Source organism: Tamandua tetradactyla, chromosome 13 (genome assembly GCF_023851605.1).
Source record: "Tamandua tetradactyla isolate mTamTet1 chromosome 13, mTamTet1.pri, whole genome shotgun sequence".
In the NCBI taxonomy this organism is placed as follows: domain Eukaryota; kingdom Metazoa; phylum Chordata; class Mammalia; order Pilosa; family Myrmecophagidae; genus Tamandua; species Tamandua tetradactyla.
The window spans coordinates 51,285,263-51,298,348 of NC_135339.1; the positions used below are offsets into that span (position 1 = coordinate 51,285,263).

General features: G+C 39.7%; 1 protein-coding gene across 1 annotated transcript in view; it reads right to left on the reverse strand.

Annotated features, from left to right (window-relative positions):
• The window catches only part of LGI1 (leucine rich glioma inactivated 1), a 35,827-nt gene that overhangs the window by 2,991 nt on the left and 19,750 nt on the right, over positions 1 to 13,086 (reverse strand). The window contains exons 4-7 of the mRNA XM_077124390.1: positions 12,984 to 13,055; positions 4,391 to 4,462; positions 1,250 to 1,419; positions 764 to 928 (exon numbers count right to left, since the gene is read on the reverse strand). Coding sequence (XP_076980505.1) covers positions 764 to 928; positions 1,250 to 1,419; positions 4,391 to 4,462; positions 12,984 to 13,055 — 479 coding nt within the window. The remainder of the gene's footprint in view (positions 1 to 763; positions 929 to 1,249; positions 1,420 to 4,390; positions 4,463 to 12,983; positions 13,056 to 13,086) is intronic.

Sequence of the window (13,086 nt, forward strand, 5' to 3'; positions counted from 1 at the left end):
CTGATGTAGACATTTCAGAGTGAGCCCCATGTTCTAATTTAGGACTTAGAGTCTTAAAAATTGGTAGAGTGGGAAAGAAATGTAGGAGATCATCTAAGTAGCACTTTTTGTGGAAAAAAAATGGGTCAGGACCAAATTAAGTGGGAAAAATAATGTTTTCTTCACTGCAGAACTTCTCAAAGTCTCTCATTTGTATACTCTGAATCTCCAAGAGGGAGGTGTGACTCATCATAGTCCACAGATTTATTGGACCCTTTTTTCGCAAAGTGTGCATTATATTTTGTAGAAGTAATGTTTGTGTAACAAAATTTGAGACCCATTGATCTATAATGACCTTATTTCATAGTCAAAGATACGGGCGGGAGGGTCGGGGGCGGGGAGGCAGGCAATGAGGGTGAGTCACTGGCCTACCTAGTTTGTGGCAGACTCTGGATTAAAATCCATAATTTCTACTCCAGTATTTTTCCCTTGAAGGAAAAAAATCCACCTTTTATGGAATATTTGCTATGCTAGGCCCTATGTTAAGTTCTTTGAATATATGATCACATTATTGCATAACAACCATTTTACTATTATTCCCATTTTAAAATGAGGACATTAAAGCTCAGGGAACAATTCCAGCCACTTAATAAAGGTAGAGCCAGGATTCAAATGATCATGTCAAGCATGGTCAAAGCATTGCCTCATACCGTCCTTTTTTCCCTGTTGCTCTTGACCCAAGCAGCTTAATTTTCCATTTAAAATGTGACTAGGCTTTTCATACCTGTAATGTTGTCATAATTCCGGAAGGTCTTTTCTACATGGTCCCACTCAAGGAAAATGCATTTTCCAGTAAAAGGCTGAGCAATGACAACAAACTCGTCATTCATATATGAAAAAGTGTCTATGGATAGTGATTGATAAGGCAGCTCTTGAGATTTCGCAAATTCTGCAAAAATAAAGAAAATGATGAGTGTGTGCTAAGGCCCCTTTCCTTGGCTAGATCTCAAATGCCCATGCAAAATACATTAAAGTTAGAGAAATACATTGAAATGGCAATTTTCCTTTGCTTTAAACACATGGAATTTTAACAGTTCGTAATACATATTTATCTATGTATTTTTTATACAGTTTGTAATATTTTAAAAGTCAAATTGCATGGTTGGTTTTCTAAGTTGTAAAGAGAAAAAAAAAGATTAGTTCCTGCACATGCTAAAAAAACATAACCCTTATTTTAATTTTATGAGGTGGAGTGATTTTAAGTCATTACCTGTAATGATGCAATCAAAATCCTTGGAGGAGAGACTATTGATTTTGCGCTTCTTGTATTCCGGAGGGCCTTCGCAGTAGATGTCCTCCACAGTTGCATTGGTGTGGTCTAGCCATTCCACCAACCACTTCAGTTTACAGTCACAGTTAAATGAATTCCCCCTCAGGTCCCTGAAAGGCAAACTTCAGCTGCTTTTTCTGTTCAGGGGCCCAACTGACCCAGGCATGAATTCTTCTTCAGCCATCGCCATATGCAGAATGGCCTTAGCAGACATTAGGGCTTAGTTCCGTAACCTGCTGTGAACTGACTGGCCATCTTGGTCTCAGAGAGTTACCACAGTGTGCCTGGGAGAGGCAGTCAATGGGACCTCACTACCTAACTTCTTCTTGGATGCAAAGTGCTTTAGCCTAGGGCGGTGCTAGGGCAGTTCAGTGGTAGAATTCTTGCCTGCCATGCAGGAGACCAGGGTCGGATTCCCAGACCATGCAACTCCCCCCCCCCACCACCAAAAAAACCACCTCTTTTGGATCTAACCAAAGTGGGCCCTCCTGCCTGCACAGTAGCTTAGACTTTAACCTACAAGTCACCTAGACCTCATCCCGCCATTTTCTTTCATACATTCTGTGACTGAGCATGTAATCAATCTGCGCATGCTCAATAATCAGATCCCTTCTAATTACATCATCTGGGGCCACTGTGCTCATTGTTCTAAACCCTGGCCACCTTTTCTCTAATAAAACTACCCGAGTTACTGCAGTTTGAGGAGACAGATTTTGGGTTGCAAGGCCAGCTGCCCTCCTACTACACATGTATTAATAAACTGTTTCTTTCTTTGAGGAAAAGAAAAAGGTGCCTCAATCTAGAGCTGTGCTGTTCAGTGGAAATATAAAGTGAGCCACATGTATATAATTTTAAATTTGCTATAGACACATTTAAAAAAGTAAAAAGAAAGAGGTGAAATTAAATTTAGTAATATACTTTGTTCAACTCAATACATACAAAATATCATTTTGACATGGAACCAATGTAAAAATTATTAGTGAAATATTTTACATATTTGGAAATACTGTCTTTTGAAGTCTCAATTCGGATGACAAATTTTCACCAGAAATACCTGATCTGTATTTAGATCTTTTTTTTAAATTTATAGCTGAAAAAAAGATTTATATACCAGGTTATTCCACATATACATAAAAGGTTTCAACCATTGAACTGAGAATCAGTTTTAAGAGCAAATTTTTTTTAATTAAATAAAATTTAAACTTCAATTCCTCAGTTGCACCAACCACATTTCAAGTGCCTGCTGGCTACTGTATTGGACAGCCCAGGTCTAGAGGACAAATGTAGCAATTACTGTATCATGTTTAATTAAATCGAGTGAGCTATTTGCTTTCCTTCTTCCTCACAGGCATAGTTAATCCCAATTCTATCCCCTGGGCCACAAATTCAGTTTTAATAGGAAATGACTTTGACACAGCAGAGTTAACGCAGACACACACTAACTCATGCCTGTAATAAATTACACAGCATAGTTTACATTTCCATATATAACCCCAATTTACCAAGTTCTCTGATAATTTGCATCATTCTTTATTCATGAATTCTATCTCCTTCCTAAAACCGTCCCTAGTTACACAGATTTCCTAAAATAGTTACTGCCTACTTGTCACATGACACATACATAATTCTTTAAATGCCCATGAACTGAAAAACATTTTTCAGGTATACATTCAAGAAAACCAAGAAATCCATTTGCCTTTTAGCAAGTTGGCATGGATCCTTGTACTTCTAAGATAATTCTTGATTTGAGCATACCAGAGTAGGCTCAAGAAGCCAACCCCCCTTATGGGATTCCCTGGAGAGACTGAGCCAATCTTAAGTGTTTTTTTCCTAGAGTGGGGCACAGGCCAATGGGTTCCCAATTAGCTGCATCCCCAACTTTGCCGTGGAGCACATCTAACCTCCAAGAGGTTCCCAGAAATGACCTCATCCCCTAAGAATACTCTGACTCAAAACAATGAGCGCCAACCTTTCTGGCCTATTGTAAACCAGAGCATATAGTTGTGGTCTGTTCAGGACGCTCTTGGAAGTGTCGTGCTTCTGGCACTCGTTTAGAAATAAATCATCATTCAGGAATTGGGGGGACTGGTGTGGGGGAGGGGCTGGGGGACCTACTTTAAGGAACAAAGATACTTTTTCATTAGCTTGCTGATTTGAAGTTAAACACTGGGTTTAGAAGGAAATACTTGACTCAGATTTTTTGTTATTGAAGAAAGTTGTTTTGAATTTGTATTCATTCTATAGCAAAGTTCCTGATAATAAGAAATTTTTTGTTTTCATATATGCTTTCATTCGTCCCCGTATTCTACCTTATGACATTTAAATACCCTTCCAGTGTTCTGAAAGGCCCTTAAAGAGGCTAAATTACTTTCAAGAGCATTAAGCATATATTACTTGCTTTGCTTACAGCAAAATATACAAATTCCTTGCAAAGATCTTTCACTCTGAGGCTTAAAAGTCAAAGTCTGAAAGCTCTTTTGTTTGAAAAAGGGTCAAAAATAATTAAGTTCATTCCCTTCCTGGGGCTTAGGCCAAATTCCTGGGGATTAAGCCTAGAGTTGTTGTTCAGTCTAATGAGAGAAAAGACAAACTTTCCTCCCTTCCCCCACTTCCTGCTCCATTTCTCTGTTGACTGACCAACCCATGGGTGTAACTTTTCATCTCTGCTCTGTCAGCATCCCAGTCTCCTTTAGGTTTTTCCTTTGTAGCCCCATTTCCTGGACTTCATGAGAAAAGAAAAAGGATCTTGAAATCTCTTTCAAGGACTCCCCTTCTTACCCCCTCCCTCCCACACAGACCTACACCTTGTCAAAGAAATGCCTGGATACTGTATATTCAGAATTCCCAGTGCCCAAGATCATAGAAGAACCAAAAGTTAGTCCAAATAAATTTCAAATTAAAGCCAATGTAAATGTTGAATTTAAAATTTCTAATTTACTTTTAAAACCAATTTACCAGCACCTGTCCATGCAAAAAAACAAACAAAAAAAATCAATTTAAAATTGGAATCACCAATACCAGGCTTCTTTGTTAATTATTGCAAATTAACTAACTAATCAGTGATTTCTTAGGTCCCCTTACACATTTGTTAAAGAATCCAGGCCTTTGAAAATATCCTTTGGGAGTGTCTGGAGATTGTTGTTCGCAAGGCTCCTAGAGAAAAAAAAAGAGTGATGTAAACTGTAGTCATAAATTAAATAAGTGCATTTAATGATAGAGCTTATTATGAGTTCCTTTTGTTCTTTCCATTCTACACTGAATTACTCACAGCACTATTTTTCCCTTCTAAGTTGCCTGCTGTTGTATTTTCAATTCCCAGCCTCTTTATCTCACACGAACTCAGTATCTATGGTACTTTATGTGTCATGGTAAAAACAAACCAGGCCTGGACATTGATTTTCCTATTTAGAACAGAATAGAACTTCACACTCTAAATTTTCGGGCTAGCAGATGTCTCCCAACGTATTTGCTGTCTCCAAATGCCCTCTCTCCTTGACCTTCAGGCTTCTTTCTTCTGTCTTTTCCTACTTCCTTCTTTCCACTTGTTCCAGAGACCAGCTAAGTTCTCCTACTGAAAGTACCAACAGTTTGAGAGCTTTGGAACTGTCTAAACTATCCCTTTGCCATCACATTCTTTCTGCTTTCCCAACTACACACCCCTTTTTTTGATGTCTTTTTTCTTTTAGCTTCATTCACTTCACCTCAGAAAATAGCTTTTTCACAAATATTGATGTGTCTATCCATCCATTCATTCTCTTTAATCATCTTCTTTCTCCTTTCCATAGTTCTCGCTCTATTTTCACAAGAATTTCTTTTCTCTTGTCCTGTTTGTTCTCCTACAGGTTATTGAAATTATTCTAATCCAGGTTAACATGTACAAAACAGTCCTGATAGTGTGAAGGAGAGAGAAATGTATACATATTACAGGAAATGTGGACATAATAAAGAGCTGATGCTATGTGATCAAGGAAGGGCACAGATATGGTAATTGAATATTTTTACCCTGTACTATGCATAGACATGTCTCCATACTTTCCTGGGGCGGGGGTTGGGGGGGTGTTATATATAAACATAAAAAAAACGAAACCAGAGAACCTATATGATTGGCTTCCAAAGCCTTTGGAAATTCTTTCAAATACCCTATGAAACAGTCTCAGATGTATTCTATTTCTTTTACCTCTTCTAATTTAGCAGAAAACTTCTCAAGTGCAAACATGCAAGACTTTGAAAATCTACTTTTGAATTAATTATCTTGTTTTTCTGGGTTTTAGAAATTAATCCACTACTGGCAAACATTTTCCCAGTCTTGGAGGGTGAGAATGGGAAATGAATCAGTATTTTCCTGAACCAATGATTTTCCGTTTTATGGTGGGAGCGTGCGGCTTTGGATCTTGGCACTACTGAGCTGTGTGATTGTAGTTATGTATCTTCTCTGAGATTCAGTTTTTTCATTTTTAAGTGGGGGTAGCTGATGTGCTCTCAATAAAGGGTAGTTTGGAGGAGGAGGAGGAAGGAAAAATGGGAGAAGGACTTCTTCGTAAACACTGTCCAAGAAACAACATTTTGAAAACTGACCATTTGTACGAACTGTTGTGACTGTCCATGTAGTGGTATTAATAAATATTGCTGAAGAAGAATATTCAAGGAAGGTCTCCATCATTCTGTTTACTGCTTTGATGTTTGAATGAAATTTCCTGGTGTCTTGGACTAGTTCAGAGTCCCTGCCATGTTAAGTGTTTCAATTTTTCTTCTGGCACAATGTGTCTTAACGTTCTCATGCTGACTTTTCCCCATGGACATTCTTCCCCCAGAAATCAGTGAGTGAGCCAGCACAAACTGCAACTGGCCGCAAGGCACACAAGCTTGGAGGAGGCTGGGTCATAGGACAGTGAGTACGAAATGATTCAACAGTCAAATCTTAAATTCCTGCTGCCAAGAGGGTTGCACAGGAAGAGGTGCCACCTTTGCCCAGTGGGGGTGGGGGTGGGGGTTTCTTTTAAATAATATGTGAGATCTGGAAGTTCTACTTCATGCCCAAAGGAACCTGTTGGTCTCACACAGCCAAGATGAGGGCCAACTACAGAGGCAGCTAGAAAGATAGTCAGAGAGTCAGATTTGGAGCTATAAAGCCTTTGGGATAGACATGACATTTTTGAATGACAAAGTAGAGGACTTTCAGGTCACCAGAATTGAGGGACGGGGCTGAGAAAATCAGGCTGGCCTGATAGACTGTGGAATGAGGCCCCAGGACTTCCTGTGACAGGGACGAGCTCACTCGGGGAACCACAGGGTGCAGGAGGCAGGGCAGTGGGAAAGGTGGCAGGAGGAGAAATGGTGAATGGATTTACACACCCAGTGTGAGCCCTTCTGTGTTCTGCTAGAGTGACTCAATAAAACACTGACTCACAGTGTATTGCTTTGAAGCAGGTATGACAGAGCGTCACATCTAGGTTTGATGAAGGGTAGCAAGAGAAGGCTGCCTGAACTCACAAAGTAGAAAGAAGAGGAAATAAGTCTCAGAAATGAGATGGAGGCTTCAGGTTGCCCAAGACCCAGGAACTGGGATTCAGATTAGGTTTCCTAAATTTTGGAAGACCCAGTGGCATCTGGATTACATTTGGATAATAAGAAGGCAGGCAGCAGGCACTTGAGCAGAGAATGTCTTAGGATAGAATGCTAATAGAGCCTGGGAATTATTCTGCAAAAAATGTAACAAGGGCCCTACCATAACAAAGCAACCTCCCGGTGAGGACTGACTGGTCCCAGGTAAAGGACACAGAGGATACACGTGGAGAGGGATTAGCAAAACTTGGAAAGTTAAGAAGAGAAATACACAATGGTCCCACACTGAATGACCTATATTAGCTGTGGCCACTTAAAGAGTTTTTATTAGTTGCCAAGTGAAGAGAAATTGGAAACATTAGAAGCTCACTGCATGGATGGGAAAAGACCTAACCTAGCATTGTTGATCTTATCATAGCAAAGAACTAGAAACAACGTACATGTCCATTTAAGGAATCGTATAAACAAATGATGGTTCATACTTACCATGGAATATTTTGCAGGAGATTTTTAAAAATGAGGTAGATCTCTATGATTTGATATGAAATGATGCCTAAGTGGAAAAAGGAAATTGCAGAACAATACATGCAGTGTCATCTCAATGGGGGAGAAGAGATGTCTGCAGATGCATAGAGAAAGCTCTGCAAGAAGATATAAATAACGTTGACTGATGTTACATCTTGCTTGGGATAAGGTTACTGGAATCTTTCACTTTCTGCTATGTAAATAAGTATCTAGATTGTGGGAGTTTGTTTTGTTTTTTATTTTTGCAATTTATTGAGATATATTCACACACCATGTAATCCATCCAAAGTATTAGATTGTGAGAGTTTTTATCATCAAGCATGTATATTATTTTATACTCTGAAGAAATAAAAAATGAAGTTGAGTTTTCAAAAGAACTTCATGGCTTAGTGTTTAGTATATAGTTCTGACAAGTTAGGATTCAGTCATTCTAAATAAATTATTTGATTGTACTCATAAAGTTTCAGGTAGTTCCAGGCTCTTCCAGGCTCTTATTATTTCTTCACCTTCAAGAAAATATGGAGATTGCAAAAATTACTTAATGGAGAAAAACAATAATAATCCTGACAGAGGCAACCACTGTTAAGATTTATTCTTATTTTCTTCAGTCATTAGCTCAGAGCCCAGTTCCTGGGGACATTAATGTGGAAAGCACTTGATTCCAGACAGCCAAATTGTTACTGATTCCCAAGTGTTTCCAGTCTTTCTGGAGTCAGAGGTAGCCACCAAACCATCAGCAAAAGGACTTTTTACGAAGTATGATTTTAGGAAACCAGGCCACTGCCTTGGCCAAAACCCACCCCTTGCCCGTCAGGCTTGCTCTAGGGCTCCTTGAACTCAGCAGCATAGTGCAGTGGAAATGACATGGGCCAACAGTGGGATATCTGAGCTTGAGCTTTGGCAGTTTCCTTTTCTATAAAGTGAGTGATCACTTGATCAGAATAATTGCTAAATTTTATTCCAGCTCTTAACTCAGTCTTTTAACATTTCACTGTGAGAGGCTTAGGGTTTCTTCTTTAATAAAAAATCATATGAAACTAGAAGAGGTTAAGACATTGTTAAGAGTCAATGAGTTTGAGGATAGATTTTGCTAGTGGATAGAGAGGGCACCAGAGTATCAGATTGCAGTGGAGTGGAGCTGATTGGGAGAAGGGTAAAGACAAGAGCGATGGGAGATTTAGAGAAAACATCATTCATGTAAATTTTTTTCTAGTATGATTCTACAGTGAGTACAAGAAGGATTTTTTTTTCTTCCCCCACCATATCCCCAGTGCCTAACAGCACCTGCCACAAAACAAGCTTTTAAAAGATACTTTTGAATGAATAAATGAATGAATGGAGCAGGCAAACGTGGAAGAGAAGTGCATGAGGTGGGGGCACCAATCTAAATAAAGAAAAGACCAGAAAATGCTTCTTTTAGACACCTGGTGCCAAGACACTGAGTTAGTGGAGAAACTACAAATTCAAACTGAATTACTTTGCCAACTCATCTTTCACATGGCATGGATCTGCTGCTCACAGAGGACTCTCCCTCCCCTCAGCCTCACAGTGGTTACAATTCCAAAGCAATGGGGAAGCTCTTTAAAGTGTGGCTCTTAAAAGCATTCTCTAAGTCCTGATTTAGAGTCCACTTAAGAGATATTCTTTAAAACCCCCAGGATGTTCACCCAATTGAACATCTAGTTCTTGGACCTGGCCGAGTAGGGTTGAGCATTCTCAGTGGCAGATGGCCATTCTTTTCCAACAGACCATTCCCTCCTTTGGTGTTTTTATGGTTTTTCTGAGAAAGTCACTGAATATGACTATGGAACCCACTGGAAAGTCTTCTCTCTCAAGCAGATCAGAAACCGGCTCAGACAGCCTGTTTGTTTCAGTGCCCCTGGGCTCTGCTACTAAGAAAGCATCGCCCACAGCCATCTGGGGTGCCCCTAGCATCCCTGCAGTGCCGATTCTTCACTTGGGTTTGTGTCTCACTGTATCTGCAGTGCTTCAAGTGCAGTTGTTTTAATTTCATATGAAATGTTTAAAGGGGATCAGTATACTGTGGCAATTGGAATCCTGATCCAGGACTAACAGAGGGTAAGTGATGGGTTTTGGTTTGTCCTATGTAATGGTTCGTCCTTCCAGGCTCAGCTCCAGGCGTTTTGCACATATTAACTCAGTTAACTTCATAGTAACCCTGACAATTAGGAACTATTATCATCTTCCCCATTTTACAGCTGAAAAATCTGTGGCACAGTGAGGCTAAGCAAGCTGCCTAAGGTCCCACAACTCCTCAAGGGCAAAGCCAGGCTTTGAACCCATGCAGACTGGTGGCAGACATCCCCTCCCTAACCACTAATAGGCACTGCCTCTTTCCATATATGTCACTGCAAAGAAGAAATAAAGCTATCATGCCAACTGATTGTGGACACACGGGTGTCCTGAATGTGGGGGCTAAGTATATCTTTTGTATCCCCAGTTCCTAATACAGTACTTAGCAACCGGTAGATGCTCCACAAATACCTACAGATTGATAACAATTTCCCCCCATACTTTTGTATGTGTATGCAAGCACCTTGCCTCCCCTGGGCCTTAGCCACGGTAAACCTAAGTGGTACTCAAGAGAATCGTTATTAAAAAGCTCATGTGTATTTGCAGAAATCAGTATGGGGCATTTAGGGATTTTATTCATCATTGGCCACAAACAAATTTCTTAATCTTTATTGTAATTGGGGACTTGCTGAACTCAGTGGGTACTTCCAGGCTCTCATTTTGTTAATGGGGAGAGTGGTACTGTCCCGCCTGTTTCACAAGGTCATCAGGAGACTATGCGGAGATCAAGATATGAAAAAGCTTTGTAAACTGTTCCTGCAGGTTAGGTGGTGAGGTGGTAATAGCTCACAGCTTGACTGTTTGCCTTTCATTGAAAAGAATTGAACTGAGGTACAGAAAAGTGCACTTTGAATCCTACAATGTTAAAAAGGGAATTCATAGTGCAAATAAATGCCAGATTTATTTATAAGTGGTGAATAATGGAAAACGGACTTGAGTACTGAGCACGGGGTCAGAGGGACATTTAGACTCCAAATCCTCCCTACCCCAACCCTCCTTAAAAGGAAGAAAGGAAAGAAGGAAGGAACCATAAAGAACAGCATAATTAAAACAGACGATATAAATTTGGACAAAGGCACTCAGTGAAAAAATACATGTTTCTCCAATTCCTTTTGCTAGACTGAGCTCCTCTAGGGTGGGACGTGAAATTCTTCATCTTTGTGGGCCCTACTCCTTGTAATGTGTGTGGTACATCAAGAGACTAACTAGGATAAACCATATGCAATGGCCATTTTTGTAGATTAAAAAAAAAACAGTCTAACATTGGCCATGGCATATGGTTGAACCAAGTAAGTGTTAGATAAAAATGCAAGAGACTCAAGGGTCATATTCATTCTGTCAACTTAAACCCCTGGTTCCCCACAATACCTCTTTCCCACCTCTAGCATCAAGCCAGAGACTTCTTTCACTATCTGTATTGCCTCTCTCCTTGAAGGCTGCACTTGGTGTTCCTTTGAACCTGAACATTTCTAGATGTTAAGAATATAGTGTGACTCATCTCCCATTCATATAGGCTCCTTATCCCTAAAGAAGGTGCCTGATTATGATGCAAATTTAAGTTCCTATTTCAGTCAATGGACATAATAGGCTCTTCTCAGCAAAACCGGCATTCTTCCCTAGGATGTTAATACAGATTTATTTTTCATTCCTCCCTCCCTGCCTGCCCCTTCCTCCTCCCTCTCTCTTTCTCTGTCTCATTCTTTCTTTCTCTCTGTCTCTTTCTCTTGCTATCTCTCTCTCTCACTCACTTTTTATCTCTCTTTGTCTCTCTCTCTCTCTTTTGAACTTGGGAAAGAATTTGCTCTTGTTTTGTGTGGGGAATCTGGTGACAGTCCAGACCTTCAGGAGGAGAGGATAAGCCTTTAGAAGAGACTCACCTGCGTGCATTAAGGGCCCTGCCAGGCTCCTAGTACAGGTTCTTAGAGAGGACACCTGGGTCTTACATCTTTCCTCCAGCCCCTCACAATGCTGAGCATTGGACAGAGACCATGTTGAATGGGATTTATGTGAATTAAGTGAATCTCAGGTTAACTTTATGAACTTCCACTTTTTCTTCCATATATTAGTCTCTTTTACTCATCTTTCTCTGAAAATGAAAGCCTAGCTCCATAATAAAATGGCATACTATTCATTCTTTATGCAGCCATTTTACTTCACATTATATTATTGACATAGACAGAAGCAATGCAAAAGCTATTTTTATCATAATCATCACAAATGGAAGCCTTGAAAAGTGCAATAATTTTATCAAATAAACCTGGCCATCAGCTCCCCCTTGCTGAAAATCCAGACAGCAGGAGAGAATGAGGCCTGGTGGAGGTAGTATGATGACCGCATGGGCACACTAGGAGGTGGGCTTCTTAGTTCCCTGTTGCATTCTAAGGCCTAGAACAGAGGTGGGGGTGAGGGGTTGTGGGGGAACAGGGGTCGAAGTTGATGAATGATTATAACTCTCAGATCTCTTGCATCTTTACCTACACACATATTAGGCACTTGAGAAATTGCCGTTGAGTGGATGAATCACCATTGCAATTCAGCTATTGAGTCGATGGTGTCATAATTCCACAGCTAATCTGGTCACTAATCATATATCCCCTCCAAGCCTCCAAAGCTCTTTGTAAAATGGAGATTATCATGCCTTATTTAGTAGGATTGTTGAGGGGATTAATGAAAGTTCACATAAAGCATAATGATCACTTAATAAATGTTAGTATTTTCCCCTGACACCCTTCTAGTCTCTTTTTAAATGTGTATGTGTGTTTGAATGTATTTGTGGGGAGTTGGGGAGGCTAGGGAAAACAAGTTGGGAATTTGGATCATGTAGCTCAGGGTTTCTTAATCTCAGCACTATGACTTTTGGCCTGGATAATTCTTTCTCGTGGGGTCGCCCTGTGCATTGTAGGATATTTAAGAGCATTCCTGACCTCTACCCACTATGCCAATTGTTGTCACCAAAATGTCTCTAGACATTGTCAAATGTCCCCTGGGGAACAAAATTGTCCCATGTTATGAATGACTACTGTAGCTCTAACAACCCATTGTATAATTAAATATTTCATTTATAGACTCATTGTTCAGGTACTGTGTAGACATTACCAATAGTTATAGAATAATATGTTTAAATGTATACGAAGCCAAGATTTATACAGAAAAAGAAAACCAGCAAATATCAAATTCTATAGTCAATCCATAATTATCCAAGAATTGAGTCATGAAATAGATGACAAAAAATGATTTGTATCACCCAATTTCCGTGCATTAGATTACTTTCCTAAATTATGGTTGGTTTAGACTAATAATATAAGTGGTAATTTCAATTTCCTAAGCACATGCTGACTGATGACAGGGAAAGATGGCTAGTATGCATGGACAGCAATTACTTGGGTTTCTTAAATTTTCATAGGCATCCATAAAGTGGATTCTTTGCCTACAGATTATCAAACTCCATTGTCCATTAGCAAGCTTAAAAATTAGTAGCAGCATTTATACTTACAGGTGAATTAAAGACTTTAGTCCCCGGAAAGTATGTCTTGAAATTGACTTGATGTTGTTATTTTCTATGAATCTGCAATAAGTTATAATAATTTTTGTCAGAG